This window comes from Neurospora tetraspora (assembly GCF_033439725.1).
Source record: "Neurospora tetraspora strain CBS 560.94 chromosome Unknown B0H65scaffold_6, whole genome shotgun sequence".
NCBI classification, from domain to species: Eukaryota; Fungi; Ascomycota; class Sordariomycetes; order Sordariales; family Sordariaceae; genus Neurospora; species Neurospora tetraspora.
The window spans coordinates 1,988,174-2,004,183 of NW_026944388.1; the positions used below are offsets into that span (position 1 = coordinate 1,988,174).

Consider the following 16,010-nt stretch of genomic DNA (forward strand, 5'->3'; position numbering starts at 1 on the left):
CTGTAACGGGTCTGCAAGATTATTGCACAGTAAAAAGTCGTATAAGGTTGAAATGCTATATTTGATAAGGAAAGCAAGAAGGAAGATTGTATTAGAAGGGTGTAGTCGAAATAGGGTTTTATAGTATATAGGATGGTAGAGCCTAGACGGCGCGGGGTAAGTAAATAAGTAGAGCTTAGCTAATTAGAAGGCTCGTATCGGCTTATATTATTGGGAAGCCGTATATAACCGGCTTGGCGGTAGTTAAGTTAAACCCTTGGGCCTTAGCCCTATAATATTACCCCCCTACTCCCCTAGGCCCTCCGTATAAAATGAAAAATACGAAAAAGACTAAAATTTAGTATAATTATACCTATATTAAATGTTCGCAAATAGGGAAAAGTTAATAATACTAAGAGAAGTATTTATATTGAGCTCTTAAATAAACGTTGTATAACTACCTACCCACTACCCGAATCGGTAACGAACGTACTCGCCGTTACCCTTATAGAACTATACCTAAAAGCTACGGGTATTAAGATTATAAGGGCGCTAGTATGGATAAGTCGAAGGCAAAGCTAGGATTCTATCTATAATAGAAGATTTAAAGTAAGGAGAAGAAAAGAGAGAGAACTAGCTATATACGTACAGACCCGAATAAATACTTTAATTATATAAGCGATAGCGGGACCTATATGTGGGTCGCTAATAGCTAATACCTTTATATATATCCCCTTTACCTATATAATAAATACTACGCGTGCTAAGATCCACTTTATACCTAGTTTTAATATAGTTAATTGAATAAAATATATCCCTTAGTCCGTACTATACCCGGAAACCTTTATATACTTTATTCTAATATCCTTCCTCTAACTACCTCGTATATAGTACCCAAACCCAATTTACTAGCGCCGTTATATTACCCCTCCCTATATAAAAAAATCGTTTACGAATTTTACTAAATAAAATATATTAATATTCGTAATAATCCAATCTTCCCCTTATTTGCGTATAATCCTTTATAATCGCCGAAATCCTTTAAATTTAAATAATTCGTTATCGTCGTACTCTTCCTAATCTTCATTCAATTAATTTATTAATCTTTTAAGCAGGCCCGCAATATTCGGGTTAATTTTATAAAAGTTTTAAAGAACCTTCGGGGCGTATTTGAAATTAGAGGCGGGATACTATTTTAAATTAGGGTCCTAATTTCTCTAGTCCGCTTAGTAAAAGAATTTCCCGTTAACGATTTTAAAAGCTATAACCTTATCGATTTCCTATTTAGGGTTGCCGTTTTTATCAGTATTAACTAGACTGAAGTATTTAGGCACTTAGCTGGGTAGTATATTATTATCGTATTTACGTAAACGGTTAGCGTAGAAAATATTAGTACCCTTCTAATTATTAAAGAATTTTAATTTGTAAGAATGCCCTACTTTTTCAATAATTTTATAATAATTATAAGTATTGGGGAAATCGAATTTATTATTAGACCGGGTTGTTATAAATTAGAACCGTTTAATAATAATAACCCGGTTTTTTTTATTTAAAATCTAAGTCCTTCCGTTTTTTATTCGCTTATATTACTTATTATTTATATATTTTAAATATTAGTTCCTTCATATATTCTACGTACTTTTAAATACATTAAACGTAATTCTAAGCTTATTCTTCAATTAATTATTCCGTTCGCAGGAAATTAAAGTTTCAAATATAAATTTCTTAATTAAACGGTATCCTTATTAAATATCCGAATGGAGATAGGTCTATATTATCCTAGGGGAGGCTATTTTATACCGTATCTAAGGCGGGGATAGCCTCTAATTAATTATTTTAGTAATAATCTACGAACGGCCATAAATATTAGTCAAAATACGCGTTTATTATTTCGGCTTAATTAGCGGTTTAGCTATATTTTATTATAGTTAGGTTCTATTTTATCCCTATTAATTTAAATATTTTATTAGTAAACGTAAATATAAATTATAGATTACAGTCCGAAATTACCTTTTCGGGCATACTATAAATACGGTAAGGACTTTCGTAATATATCCGGGCAATATTTTTAGCCGTTACTTTTTCCGTACAAAGAATAATTTATAACAATTTAAATAAACAGTTAATTATAACTAATATATTACCGAAGCTATATTTATTTTTCGGTATTTCTTTAAAAGAAGTATTTGCTTAGTGAAATTGTTTATTAATTTAAGTCTTAAGTTGTGCTTATTTGATTTCGATATTGCTGAGTTCGATATTGATCCTAGTGTCGAGCCCGACCTTGTCGACTTTAGTGTAGGACTAGAGGTTGAATTTATTATGGTCGATTTCGACCGTGCTGAGACTAGCCAGCTAGGTGTAGATAGTAAACACCAAGCACTTCGTAACAAGGGTAGTTAGCCGATTTTACAATATTAAAGAGCGAATTTGCGCGGCGTTAACAGCGAAATATGCATAGTACCGATCGGTACTATCCCACATTATTTCCCTATCCCAAAATTTTTTCACCCTCTCCTTATAGGGAGAGGGGGGAAGAAAGCCTTGGCACGCCCAAGAAGCGAACCCACCACCCTCGAGTAGGTAACGCCATACTCCGCTTCCCCTATCACCACAGACTTTGCGTCTCTCCAGAACTGATGCGACGATAGTCCATCAGGTTTTCAGCTCCAGATCAGAGGTTGGGGGCCTTTGCTCTAATGCAGAAGCAGAAGAGCTCAAGCTTTGACGTTCGGCGCGAGCGGAGCCGAGCGACCGAATGTTCCAGACGGAGACGCCATGGCCCAGGTAGAAATGCACGACATTGGTAGATCAGGGCTACCTTTGCACTTGACAGAAGCACCCCACTACTGTCCTGAAGCCTGGCAGAAGATCACGTTATTCCAACGACAACCCTTCCGTTGACGGCCAGTGTGCGCCTTCCATCATCTGAACTATCGCCGAGCTCGGTTGCCGTGGACGAATAAGAATGCTAAAGCGATCTGCCAGAGCCGCTGTCGAGGTCGTATTGCATGCCAGCGAAGGGCTCTAGTGCCCAGCAGACGCAGCGCGCCAGTACAGGAACAAGTCCATCGGGGATACGGAAAGCAAAGCAAAGCACAGCACCGTGGCGCCGAAGTGTTCCGTTTTCGAGTATCGGCGCAACTTGTTGAATGCTTCTGTTTGATGCCGCCATGCCAACGACCAATTCCCACGACGTATGTCGGCCGAAGCAATCAAGCGGTTGAACTCATTCCGAAACTCGATGAGACGTCGTCCAGAATCCCGATCTCAGCCTCCAGGACCGGGTGGCCCAACAGTATGCCTCGATACGCCTACGTAAGGGACGGGTCATGATCTTGCATTAAGCCGCGCAAATCAGCTTCGAATATCCCAGAACACTGTTTCTGTATCGCCAGGCAGGTAGCCGCATTCGTCTACATCGATTTGTGTTGTCCGACAAGCACGGATGAACGTCGGCCCTCCGCTTGGCGGCAGCACCAGAAAGAGCATGGCAGGCATCTGAAGGTTCCGTTGGCTCGAGGGCGAGGCATCTTTGTGTCTGGGCCAATCTCTGGGGTTCGATTCGGCGTTGGCCATTGCTGTGGTAAGGGGCCGTTTTTGTCTCGGAGTCAGGTGCGACTCGTGTTTACGGCTGTACCGCCAGGAACCATTAGCATTAATCACTTCCGGCTGCTATAACCTTGGGCTGACAGGGAACGGGATTTACTCAGAGACTTGAAAGTGTTTGCGGATGGGGAACCCGGTCATGTCGAGGAAACACATATCGCCTTCAGGTCGCAGGAGCCACAGCTTGGTCGAATCGAAGGGCCAAACGTCGAGGCATGAAGTCCTAATCGCCTTTAGCTGATAGACTCAGCCCGCAAGCCAATTCGAAGCCCTGATGATACCGCTTGAGGAACGTGAACAGATTGGACAAACAAAAAAGACAGCAAGAGACGTTGAATATCGATCCGAACAGGCAACAGCCCAGTCAAGGGACTTGGCCTGTAAAGCCACAGCCAGGGCCCATGTTGAGGATATCTTCCTTTCTTGCCTGGTATCTGAGCTTGGACAAAGAGCATCATGGCGGGGGGATGATGAAAGTGTCAAGTTCTGCTACAGGTTGAGGCGTCGTTGCCAGATGAAGAAACCGCGACGGGGGAGACTCCCGTCTTTCGGACTCCTGCCTCACCTGGTTGGTCAATGTACCTTCGCTTGTTCGGCTATGAGGACAGATGGCGGCCGACGCTGCCCGCGTTCTTGTCTTTTTGGTTCTGCCCTTGGGAAGGTTCGACTCTACGAGCGGTGGGCATCGTGGTGTGCCTGCATTTGATGAATCCGGGCCATTCAGGGATGGTCCTGGTTATGCAACAATGCGCAACAATGTCATTCATTTTATTTTTTATGAGTGGGCGCAGCATTGCATAGCATCGCATATCTTGGCTATGCAAAGACGGCTCGGGCTGTTGCTTGGAACAAAAGTTCCTGAGGTGTCCCCTCAGTTGCAACGCTCCAACAAATAGAGGCTGCCCTTCCGTTTCTCCGTGTTTGCCCTTCTTGGACGAGCAGGGCTCTTGACCAGGCTCTTTGCGATCTTATCCAGATTCGGCCGGGTTTCCTCGTCCAAACTCTCTGATGTTCACTCGACATCTCAATAACTCCCCAATAGCCCCATCTGGGGTGTATATACGATTTCAGGGAATTGAGGAGCGCATGTGACCCCGGTTCGTTGTGCTACGAGAAGAACTTTAACACTTGTTTGTGCGCGAAAGAGGACACAGTACCCGACCAAAAAGCCTGCCCATTTGTCCAATTGGGGTCATCATCTACTAGTCCATACGATCTGTAAGCCTAGTTGGGCGGGGATCGCCATTCGTACTCGCCAGTCATTCGGTTACTCGGGGACGAAACGCCGCGCACTTGAGCCCAGCACTCCAGCAGTAGTCAACTTTAGGTCTAGTCTGCACCTGGATTCCCACTGCCCTCTGACTCTCGAACCAAACTGCGATCAGGCCATATTTCCTTCTCTTGTCCTCCCCGACTTTTTACGAACAAACACATCCCACACACACGGAAGTCGGAATCGGCGACCAAACCGACTTCGATTGATGTTGCTGTCATGGAGTCACGGCTGGGTTAGAGGCAACTGGAAGTCAGGAAGTCTTCCTCAGACCGGGACTTGCTCGGCCGAACCGACTTGGCGCATAAGACAGTGGAGGCACCTCTACGTGGTCTCCTGAACTCTGGACTAGGTCACGGTATGTCCCGGGCTCCTGCCTCCTCCAAGTTCATCCAAGGTCGTAGCTGCTACCGACCAGTCTGCCGCTGCTCGCCCATAAAAAATCACCTCACTTCTTCCAATATTTCTGGCATGGAAACACGAGACCCAGCGCAGATTCTTCTTCGTCGCCTACAGATTCCATTTATGTTGGCCTTCATTGGAATGGCGTCAAATCTAGACCGCAGATATCACGCGCGGCTCTGCTTCAATCCCTGTCCTGCTTCCGCTTTCCCGTACGATGCCTGTCAAGGCCTGTCACCTCAAGGCCTGTCTCACCTGTCTAAGTAAGACCGAGGGCTGAATCCCAAGGGTTAGGTACCTAAGCAGACCAAGGCTTCCCCATACTGTCCGCCCTATATTAGCATCGTCTTATTGTGGCGACGGCAAGAGCTGTCAAACCAGCGCTTGATCATTATCCACCTCAGAGTCACATACGGTATGCTCTGTCTGTCAACCAGCCTGTCCAGCAGCCCGTCTGCGCATCTGCCTTGGACATCTCGGTCCGCCGTTGCTTTTGGCTCTCAAGTTTCAGCAAACACACGACCGGAAGCCGGATGCCATGCGAGTGCCTCCACAATCCGGTCAACCTCTTCCGATTCTGGTCTGGAGCCCTCCCCCACCCGAGACACGAGACAGGAAGACAGGCCACCGCCAAGGCGACCATCCAAAGGGGAGAGGATGGAGTAAACGGCCTGCCGAGGGTCTAACAAATCTCCAGTCAACTCCATCGGCGTGTTCTCAACACGGGACCACTCTAGTCGCTCCTACACCTGTAGCGCGATCAACCGCAGCATTGGACCGTTCTGATTCGCCGATTCCTTGATTCTGGAAATCGCAATGGGGCTTCTCCAGTCCCTGGCCTATTACCCGTTCTCCCGTTGAGCCGATGGGACTATGGATCTCTGCAAGTGTCTCGGCGCTGAGGGACGTCCTGCAAGACAACCTGATAATCTCCCCGGTCTTAGCAGTCCAATGTAGGACTGCTTTAGGGCTGCAATATGGATCCCACCCTGCGGCCTATTCAACGGTTACTACTCCCGAGTACAGATATCACAGTACAATTTGGCCTGTGCAGCCACCCTTGGTCACCATACCCTTGAAGGTCCTCGACGAGCAATGCCCATCGATGTGTCACGACGGCTGTGGTACGGCCTGGCATGAACGGATGGTAAAACGACAAATTCGGCATCGGAATTGTCATTTTCACTGGTCACTCATCACCTGCCGCTCTGTTGAGTGAGATCTTTCCTCCCGAAACGATCGATCCAGCCGTTGCTCTCTCCGCCCGAATCTGTTTCCAGATGCAGCCTGCCCAGGTGGGACTCGTGGGTATCTCCCTCATGGATGCATGGGCAAAACAATAGCCAGATGCAGAACCCATCCTCCTTCAACGCTCACAAGGGTTGACCGAGTGGGACCAGGAGACATCGCCCGGTATCTACCAGGACCGGCCAGGGTCAGCGACCCTCAACTACCCTGGCAGAGCAATGGCGCCCAGGGTTCAGTAGCTCAGGGGTGATTCCGTATCATCATCAAAAGTTTTTTCAGCTGTGTGGGTGTGCACCCTACCCGTCCATTATCCACCGTAAGGTAAGGGCGGCGGATGGGGGCAGGCGTGGCTTCAAGCATAGGTGCAACATACTGGACACTCGAGCGTGCCAACCAGCCATGTCGAGTAACGCAGTGCTAGATACTCGGCTGCCGCGGCTGCAGTCACTCCGCAGCCGGATCAACCATCGCCCATGGAAAACCAAAGTGCCAAGAAGCGATGATAAAGTTGTAACAGGATCGAGGGCGGGCGGAACCGCACAGAAATTAAGAGTGTCATATAATAAGGAAGGGCCAGCGGCTCGGCCCGAGCAGGTGACCACGAAGCCAGTGGCTGCCATAACCTCCGCTCCTATCTTCGGAAGTACTACTGCGTACGTGGTGCTCCTACGAGGGTATGCCAGCCACTTGACCTGCAACTCAGGAGATCAGGTAATCCCCTCCGTTCCGCCCCCTATACATAGTACATCTGAACGGCACACCCGTTAAGGCTTAGCCCAAGTTACTGACTAGCAGTGGGGAGACCTGAAATTCCAGAGGCGCTCACTCCACTGCCATTCATCCTTCTCAACAAGCATTGCCCCGATTTTGTGCTTCTATCAGCTTTTTACGGGCAGCGGGAACCTAGTTTGGACGACAGAAAATCAGCCAGCGCAATCAAGACTATTCTCGAACAAGCTCGATCTACCACGGGGATTGGGCATACGGCAAGCACAACCTCCTAAAGCTGTCTGCCTCTGGGTCTCACTTCCGCCTATTAGGGCTGGACTGGATAGGGGAGAAACGTGTGCGATCCCTTGATCCCGGGGTGATTACCTAGGTAATTTTCGCTGAGCGAGGCGGCGGCGGCCTGAGTACCACCTAAACGTTGACAGCGAATGGAAAAAGCCGATCTTAGCCTGGTCGACATCTCCCTATCGAGGTATATAGTGACCTTTAGCGAAGAGTCAAGAGTCCAATTGCTTGTGGGCCACGCCATATTCCGCCGACGACGACTTCATATTCCCCGACTTTGCGTGTTTGGTTTTCCGCAGCGCATAACCCGGGACACAGCCGATCCAAGATGGCACGAACTGGCGGCGAACAACCGTACTTCGACAATAACGGCGCCGGAACACATGAGGTACGCAAACTTTCTCTGCCTTACTCGCCTCTTCCCGATCCAAACCGAGCCTTTCATCCAGAAGTCACCCATTTCTGTCCCCTGTTTAGTGATTTGAAGGCTGGGCCTACCGGGTAAACGGAGGGACGGTCAGAGAATCTGTATTGCCCTCCCTCAAACACCCGAGTCGCTGGAGATGACTGTGTCGCGCAAGCTCTACAGATCAACAAAATCCTGAAAGTCAGACTCCACAACCAAGGCAGCCTATGTGGATGACTGGATGACTTGAAATCCAACAGTTCGAGTGAGCAAAATGTCCTCAACGATCTCTTCCCTGATAATTCGGTGCGTATATGGCATAGTTGCCAGGCATAACATTGTCGATCAGAGGAGCATCGTGGGCAGGGAGACCAGGAGACCGCTGTGGAGAGATTTCGTTGTCGGGGTCATCCAGGAAAGACGAAAAGGGAGAAAACAGTCATGAGGTTGGCAGAAGTAACGTGAGATGAGGGCCCGGAACTAGACGCATGCCTTTATACGCCTCGCAATCAAGCAAACTCGACCATCGCAAAATAACTAACATGTAACAATGGCGTTTCCAGCAGATGATGACCGAAGTACCGTCAGCCTTCAGTCCCGGCGGCAGTCTGAAAAGTCTTGGCATGCCCGAACACGCCACTTACTCCGAAAATCAAACCACTTCAATCCATACCACACACCAGCAAAACGGACCGAGCTTCCCCTATCCGAACTTCGCCTCTTCAGCCCGGCAAACCACGCTTCCAACTTCTCCAACCTTCCCTGTGGCGACAGCGTCATATCACGTTCCGACTCCTGACCACCCCACGCAGCCTCTTTACTATCAGCAAGGGGCTGGGTGGGAGCAACAACAACTACCATCCACGAGCGCCGCTGCTCTGTACAACCGCGAACATTCGGCGGTTTCAGCACCTCCGGGCTCGACGCCCTACGAATTCGCGCCATCGCATGATATCTCGGATTCCTACCTCGGTGGCGGTAGTATTTACGGATCGCCACCTATTCTCCAGAGTCCAATACAACCCGGGTTTGGGTTCTCGTGGGCGAACGGTTACCCGCCAAACAGCCTTGGACCGAACACGCCTTCTCGAGGAGCTGTAGCATCACCGACTGCGAGAACATTTGGATCAATCAGCGCGCCATCCGAAACTGGGTTCTCGGATAACTCAGACGGCGTCACTTACGCAAACATCAATGAGAGAGCCAATCAGCAGCAGCAGCAACAGCAGCAGCAACATCGATGGGTCCAAACTACTACCGAGTTGATCGAAGGATGCAACAAGAGCGAGGACGGTCCGTGGGATAATGGCAAAAAGAAGGCGTCTAGCCAGATCATGACACCGATATCTCGCGGGTCACCGTTCAACGCAGCCGCAGCAGTGCCAGCAGTACCAGGAGGTGCTGCCAAGACCGCGAAAGGGACCGCGTCTGCGACTGCCGCCTTCAGCAAGAACAAAGGAAAACTGCGAAGCGCCTCACGGGCTCCCAAGAACATCCAACCGCGACCGGAAGAGACGCCAGAAGAGCGAAAGTCGCGCAACTCGCATAATCTGGTCGAGAAGCAGTACCGCAACCGGCTCAACGCCCAGTTCGAGAGGCTCCTGGCGGTGCTCCCAGACTCATTGCGCTCATCGATGACCATGATCGGCGGCGTCAACGGCAATGGCGGTGGTAGCGTCATCCCGGGCCAACACCCTTCGCTTGACTTCGGTATTGAGCGGCGTCTGAGCAAGGCGGAGGTGTTGGATATGTCGACGCGGTACATATTATCGTTGGAGAAGGAACGGGATACGCTCGAGAGGGAGAAGGAGCAGTTGATGCATAGCATTGATCAACTGAGGCATGATCATGGTCAGCATGGGCAGCATGGTCACGGTGGTGATATGTACATGGTGGATAGGAACGGGATACCGATAGGGCATGGGCATATGAGAGGAGTTGGAGGTTGATTCAACCCGGTCTCCTGTTTCTCTTTCGTCGAGAGCTGTATAAACCTTTTATGGCGTTTCTTTTTTTCCATTCAACACAACACACAAAAAGGCGTTATAAGAGGGAAGAGGGTTTAGAATGTTGCGCTTTGAGAGGCAAAAATAATTTCCAGAATTGTTGATACACATGTTTGTTTTCTCTACCGCTCGCTTAGAGCGAAAGCGAAAGAAGCAGAAGCAGACACTCAGCAGGCGTATTGCGCTGGTTAGAGAGTAGCTCCGTTCCTGGGTAAAAGTAGGGAATGTATCCCGTGCTCGACGGAAATTCAAGCATATCATAGACCGGCAGGCCTTCTACACCCTTCCACTTTTCCTTCCTGTCAAAGCTCACCTACCAGATTTTAAGTATAAGTCAGATACCGTACCAATGAGGGAGGACCCATCCAACGGTTGCCCAACCCTTGGCTTTCTAAGACGTTCGTACTTGCCGCAACGGTTGTTCAATAGCAGAGAACATCTGATGCAGGAACAACTCACATCGGTGCAGCAGGCACGACAGACGCACAGTCAGCCAGTCGGCAGTCGCTTGCATGCTCTTCAAGCCTGTCCTTTTTATAAGGACGGCCGAGTCAGACATTCTCTAATTTGAGCATCCAACTTCATCATCGTTAGCATCAATGAACCAAGTATACGACATTTTCCATCCACCAACAACCATTCAAGCACCTTCCAACATTTGAGTCTCCTCAATGGTCAGTGATTAGTTAAAGGGTGGTGTTTTCACAATCTCGAGCTGCTGCTATACGTATGGACAAATACCGTTGTGCTGTGTCAAACGTGGTGACAGATTCAAGGGTTGGACAATAGTTGGGAGTTCCAGTCAACGATCGGATTACGGTTGTCACCGACACAATCAACCAAACCTTCACCTCCTCTGGTACGGTAAAGGCGAAGACGGGAGAAACAAACCTGGACCCTCCTTCACTCCCATAAAAAAGACTAGAGAATGTTGGGAAAAATATGTGTATATATACCTTTCATTGTCTTGTAAAACACACTATTTAACGCCGCTTTACCTTTTAAAGCAATCAATCAGATGATATTTCCCCATGGGATGCCATTCAAACGCCGCCGCCTGCCTGCCGACCCAAAGATCAAACCAGCACACACACAACCCACATCCATCCTCCTGTCCAATGCCGAGCCGAGCCGCTTTGTGTTCAACCACTGATCGACCGTCCCGAGAGAGAAAAAAATAGAATGAAGCGCATCCAAGCCTCCTACTCAAATGTCCCTCAACCATTTTCTCCCTCTCGACTCGCCGACAAGCCAAAGAACAACCGGGTTGTCCTTTCCCCTTGCCGCTCATACCCTTCTTTTCTCTACAGTCAGATCATGCGTTTGATCCCCCCTTGGCCCCCACGCTAAAGCAGTTTGGGCCGGCTAATCAAGGCGGTTGCGCAGATCCTCGGCTACCGTCCGTTCATGGTTCTCCGTTGTTCTGTTCTGCCGTCGTACTGGTGATGGGACCGAGTTTCCCTTCTGTCATGTCAATATGCAGGCAGAGTCACGGGATGGATGGATCACACACTGCCCATGTCCAATGTCCCCACCCTTCCTGCGACCCGCAACCCCAGTGAGAAGACGCGATCCAACGTCGTATCGTCGCGCGCCTTCAGCCGTCTTGTCTTGTCTTGGCCTGACTGCCTTTGAGACCTTTGAGACCCATGCCCCTGACTCTTTTCCACCTCCCCCACTTCCCCGATTTCTTTTCTTCTCCTTGCAGAAGAACAAAATAACTGACTGACCTGGACCAAACCGAGCCTAGCCAGCCCAGGCCAAGCCAAAACCGCAGAGGTAGTCCATCACAGTAGTAACAGCAACTCCGACTACGCTTCCGCTTCCGCTGCTGGACCAGCCGTACCGCTTTACGCCGCGACTTCGCTGCACCGCTTTGAGCTATCACAACTCATACCCATCCAGCACCTCCCCACACGCCGCGTATCCGGCGAGCCAGCTGGATGTCCTTCTGCATGATGGTGACGCGCTTGGCGTGGATGGCGCACAGGTTGGTGTCCTCGAACAGGTGGACGAGAAAGGCCTCGGCGGCCTCTTGCAGGGCCAGGATGGCTTGCGACTGCCAGCGCATTTCCTCGTCCATGGGGCGGAATTGCATGGCTATTTCGCGGACCTATCGAAAGTAAAAGTTAGCACTGGATCGGGTTGTCTGGGTGGTCCCTCTAACTCAAGGAGGAAGGCAAGGGGAGGCCTAGTAGGTAGGTATAATACGTACCAATCGCGCAAAGGGAAGCTTAGCAACCAACAAATCTGTCGTCCTTTGATAGTTACGGATCTCCTTCAGCGCAAGCGTGCCGGGTCTGTAACGCCTTTTTTTGCCCTGGGGAACGGGGTCACCGGCTGTTTGTTATTGTTAGCCGCGTGTGATCCTAACTAAGGCCGTAGGCCATGGATACCCTACGCGCGCACGCGCGTACGCGCCGCGCCTCCGGTTGCCCTCAGAGATCGACCGTAGATGGGGCTGGAGTAGTGAGACATACGTTGAACACTGCTGGCGCGCGACTTCCTTCTTCCCGGGGGAGTGGCCTTGGCCTTGGGCGCCGCTGCCGCGGCTTTCTTAGGCACCCCCTTTTGCTTGCCTACTCCTTTCGTTTTCGGTGGCATTGTTGTTGTGTATTGATGATCCGTAAAGTTTGGTAGGTGGATGGTTCGCTGGTGACGGACTCGGAGACGAAGATTGAGGAGGTTGTGTATCGATGGGTCGACCAGATGATGAAGTGGTGGTAGTAAAAGATGAACCTAGGTGGTTGCCAAGTCGCAATTGACAAAAAGACCGGAAAGTTGGGTTGTTGTTGTGGTTTGCGACGGGAGCTAGAGTGGATGCGCCGGCGGAGCTTTCTTCAATTGACGGGAGCTTGGGCGCGTCTTGCAAGGCGGCAAGGGATCAGCAATTCGGGGTTGTTGCAGCCAGGATGGGAAGGCAAGAAAGAGGACAAAGAAAACTCGAAGTTGTCCAAGGTGTCGAGTATAGTGGCTGAGAAGGTGAATGGACAAAGCCGGTAATGCCAACTCATACAATCACTATCCACGATGTTTGTACAAAAGGGGGGTGGTTGGGGAAACGTCGACTGGAATGGGGAACCTTGACGCGCCTACGTTTCTTTTTTGAACGCGACTGGGCGCGCTCGGTCACAGTGGATTTTGTGGGGTTCCACGATGGAGCAATCCGCATGCAGGGGTTTTAATGGCAGCGGGAAAATGTGGGGTCCAGCCAAAGCAGCTTGAGGCCTTGAGCTTGTTCCCGTCCAACCTCCATATATGTGCATAAATGCATATTACGTATATTGTCATATCCCAGCCAGCATGCTGTTCGACCCTGGAAAGTTCGACGCACAGCGCTTCCCACTTCCATTCCACTTGCAGCTGCAGCCTTCCCCAGAGTTCCGCTAGCGATCCCGCCACTCCCGCCAGCCCGTGGCCCCGTCTCGCTTCCCGTCTTGACACTTACACCTAACCTGGAAGCCTTCTAGAGGACACGACATCATCAACACCGCGGCATCTTGATTTATCAACGTAACCTTCCACGCTCTCTTTCTTCGGGCGAGGCGTTATCACATAGTTTATCTAGACATCCTCGGTCAGGAGATTGTTTACTATTCCAGTCCGAATCCACACGTCGTCGTTGACCTTGCACCATCGTATTCGCCCCAACCGTACCTGATTGGAGACGGTACCCGATTCACCATCCGTGCTAGCAACGCCGCTATCGTCTATAACATTCCAGCCCCGGCATACAGGACCCGCCAAGTATCCGATAACGAATCACCATGGACCAGATGATCGATGGCGGCGATGCCGGGCGCTTCCCGCTCGAGACGTGGTTCTGGGAGATGCCCATCTGTACAAGATGGTGGACGACGGCAACGGTGCTCATGAGTGGCTTGGTCCAGTGCGAGCTTATCACTCCCTTCCAGCTCTTCTATAGCTACCGCGCCGTCTTTGTCAAGTCACAGGTTCGTGGTCTTCCATCAACATCATCTTCTTCTTCTTCTGGCACATATGTGCCTGTCTAAGAGAGCAATGGTTCGCTAACACGGCTGCTGTTGTTCCTGTTTAGTACTGGCGACTACTCACCACCTTCCTCTACTTCGGGCCCTTCTCCCTCGACCTTCTCTTCCACGTCTACTTCCTGCAACGATATTCGCGGCTCCTCGAAGAGTCCGCAGGCCGATCTCCAGCGCACTTTTCATGGCTGTTACTCTACGCCATGGTGTTCCTCCTGATCCTGTCGCCGCTCGTTTCGATGCCATTCCTCGGCCATCCGCTTTCGTCGACGCTGGTTTACATATGGTCTCGTCGTAACCCAGACACCCGCCTCAGCTTTCTCGGGTTGCTGGTGTTCAGCGCACCCTACTTGCCATGGGTCCTTATGGCGTTCAGCTTGACCCTCCACGGCACTGTGCCCAAGGATGAGTTGATGGGCGTGGTGATTGGGCATATCTGGTACTTTTTCACCGACGTGTATCCTCCTCTTCACGGCGGCTCAAGACCCCTTGACCCGCCCATGTGGTGGCGTCGTATCTTTGGTATGTCGCATCATCTTTTCTTTGTGTGGCTTGCGGTTGCTAAAATGATATTTGTACTAACTATCATATTAAAGAGGGCCGACCGCGCGAGGAGACCACGGATGGTATCAACAACGAGATTGCAGTCGCTGGCGCTCCCGAAGTTGCGCCGCCCGAGGTCCGCTAAGGCGTATGGTGGAGTGAGGGAGTCGACTGTATCATGAACAACATGGGCCATAAGGGCATGACAGGTTAGGTCGTGCGAATCTACTGACATTATATTTTCTATGGAGGATACCAGGCGTTTTTAGGGGTAAATTTGGGATCAGTACACAAGACAGTCATTCACTTTGGCACAAAAGCAGCGCGCTTCATGCATGCGGTCTTGGGCGTTTCGTTCAGGACAATAGTGTGATTTTCAACAGAAAGAGCAAAACCAAGTCCGGGTTACACCACCATGCCAAGGAGGTCGATTGAAAAAAGCCTAGGTAGCAGCCAGTCGGTATGGCGGAAAAGGAAACAACTGAACGGCCGCTCATACCAAACATTGGTTGATAGGTGTTATAGACATCTTTCATGCATTCGGGTATAGATATGTGTCGCTTAAAGCAAGTAGCAAACTCAGCTAGCGTATGGCATGCTTCCCTTCTTTCGATTTGTGATGGCTTAAGAGGCTATGTCCACCCCCTTTGGCTCCTCCTACATCTATCCCGTTTAGGCCTTCAGGAACTGAGTGACATACTCCTGGCGGTAGGGGTTCTCATCGAGCCCCTCGGTGCGGTTCAGAGGCGTCCACTTAGGCTCCTCCTTGAACAGACGCATAGCCTGGATATACTTTAGCCAGAAAAAAATGGCATGTCAGTTCTCCAACCCAACTTGCAATAAAGGAATGGGGGATAAACATACATCGGTATCATCAGTAGTAAACCTATGATAAATGCCAGCAGGGAGGATGATCAGATCATCCTTGACAAGCTTGATGCGAATCCACTCGTCGCCCTCGTTGCGCACGTCAAAGTACCCCGCGCCGTCGCGGATGTACCGGATCTCCTCGTCCTCGTGCAGGTGCTCGTCGAAGAACTGGCGCACTTTCGTCTCGTAGATGGCCCCCATCTTCTCGGGCGAGACGGTGATCTCATCCCGGTTCTTGTAGCCGCGCTCAGAGGCAAGGGCGTCCACGCCCGAGACGTCCGGGATCCGGAAGTAAAGGACCCCGACCTTTTCAAGGTCCGAGACGGTCACTTCCTTGCCGGAGTCGTGGGGGAGGCGTTGGTCGCCCTGTGTTGTGGGTTAGACACACTGCTGCACCGGTTGGGGAGGGAAGTTTTCTATCACGAAGCGGAACCCATGCAGGCAAACAGGCTGACAGGGAAGTGAGTTCGATGGATATCATGGGTAGAGGTAACTTACAGGGAGGTTGTCGTAGAAGTAGGCCTTCATTTTGGCTGTTTTACAGTTTTGATAGTGTCTGCTTCTGGAACTGGGTATTAATGAGACGACGCCGCGGGGTTTTGTTATGTAGGTGTCGTTGCAATAAATTGTGGGGCTAGGCAGTTCGGTGGAAACGA

General features: G+C 50.0%; 4 protein-coding genes across 4 annotated transcripts; 2 read left to right on the top strand and 2 right to left on the bottom strand.

The window, feature by feature from the left end:
• The first annotated feature begins 7,538 nt into the window (after nucleotides 1–7,538).
• B0H65DRAFT_261812 (uncharacterized protein) lies at nucleotides 7,539–10,083 on the top strand. The gene is made up of 2 exons (XM_062822628.1): nucleotides 7,539–7,913; nucleotides 8,495–10,083. The coding sequence occupies exons 1-2, from the start codon at nucleotides 7,854–7,856 to the stop codon at nucleotides 9,878–9,880; spliced, it is 1,446 nt and encodes a 481-aa protein (XP_062679450.1). The 5' UTR covers nucleotides 7,539–7,853; the 3' UTR covers nucleotides 9,881–10,083.
• A 1,471-nt stretch (nucleotides 10,084–11,554) lies between these two features.
• B0H65DRAFT_262177 (histone H3-like centromeric protein cse-4) lies at nucleotides 11,555–12,659 on the bottom strand. The gene is made up of 3 exons (XM_062822629.1): nucleotides 12,418–12,659; nucleotides 12,153–12,277; nucleotides 11,555–12,050 (listed from the first exon to the last, which is right to left on the bottom strand). The coding sequence occupies exons 1-3, from the start codon at nucleotides 12,539–12,541 to the stop codon at nucleotides 11,829–11,831; spliced, it is 471 nt and encodes a 156-aa protein (XP_062679451.1). The 5' UTR covers nucleotides 12,542–12,659; the 3' UTR covers nucleotides 11,555–11,828.
• Nucleotides 12,660–13,556: 897 nt separating this feature from the next.
• Nucleotides 13,557–15,001, top strand: B0H65DRAFT_262267 (Der1-like family-domain-containing protein). The gene is made up of 3 exons (XM_062822630.1): nucleotides 13,557–13,890; nucleotides 13,995–14,463; nucleotides 14,538–15,001. Exons 1-3 carry the CDS (start codon nucleotides 13,705–13,707, stop codon nucleotides 14,627–14,629), a joined length of 747 nt encoding a protein of 248 aa, XP_062679452.1. The 5' UTR covers nucleotides 13,557–13,704; the 3' UTR covers nucleotides 14,630–15,001.
• Nucleotides 15,002–15,156: 155 nt separating this feature from the next.
• Nucleotides 15,157–15,882, bottom strand: B0H65DRAFT_430602 (1,2-dihydroxy-3-keto-5-methylthiopentene dioxygenase; the record flags this gene model as incomplete). The annotated part of the gene is made up of 3 exons (XM_062824890.1): nucleotides 15,157–15,276; nucleotides 15,349–15,720; nucleotides 15,853–15,882. The coding sequence occupies 3 exons, from the start codon at nucleotides 15,880–15,882 to the stop codon at nucleotides 15,157–15,159; spliced, it is 522 nt and encodes a 173-aa protein (XP_062679453.1).
• Between the last annotated feature and the right edge of the window lie 128 nt (nucleotides 15,883–16,010).

Bases quoted from the DNA above. Each gene is read 5' to 3' on its own strand.
- B0H65DRAFT_262267 (XM_062822630.1), top strand. From the start codon at position 13,705: ATGGACCAGATGATCGATGGCGGCGATGCCGGGCGCTTCCCGCTCGAG. The intron at 13,891-13,994 runs GTTCGTGGTCTT...GTTCCTGTTTAG, and splicing joins CCGTCTTTGTCAAGTCACAG to TACTGGCGACTACTCACCAC. The intron at 14,464-14,537 runs GTATGTCGCATC...ATCATATTAAAG, and splicing joins GTGGTGGCGTCGTATCTTTG to AGGGCCGACCGCGCGAGGAG.
- B0H65DRAFT_262177 (XM_062822629.1), bottom strand. From the start codon at position 12,541: ATGCCACCGAAAACGAAAGGAGTAGGCAAGCAAAAGGGGGTGCCTAAG. The intron at 12,278-12,417 runs GTATGTCTCACT...AATAACAAACAG, and splicing joins GCGCGCCAGCAGTGTTCAAC to CCGGTGACCCCGTTCCCCAG. The intron at 12,051-12,152 runs GTACGTATTATA...TACTTTCGATAG, and splicing joins AGCTTCCCTTTGCGCGATTG to GTCCGCGAAATAGCCATGCA.
- B0H65DRAFT_261812 (XM_062822628.1), top strand. From the start codon at position 7,854: ATGGCACGAACTGGCGGCGAACAACCGTACTTCGACAATAACGGCGCC. The intron at 7,914-8,494 runs GTACGCAAACTT...TGGCGTTTCCAG, and splicing joins ACGGCGCCGGAACACATGAG to CAGATGATGACCGAAGTACC.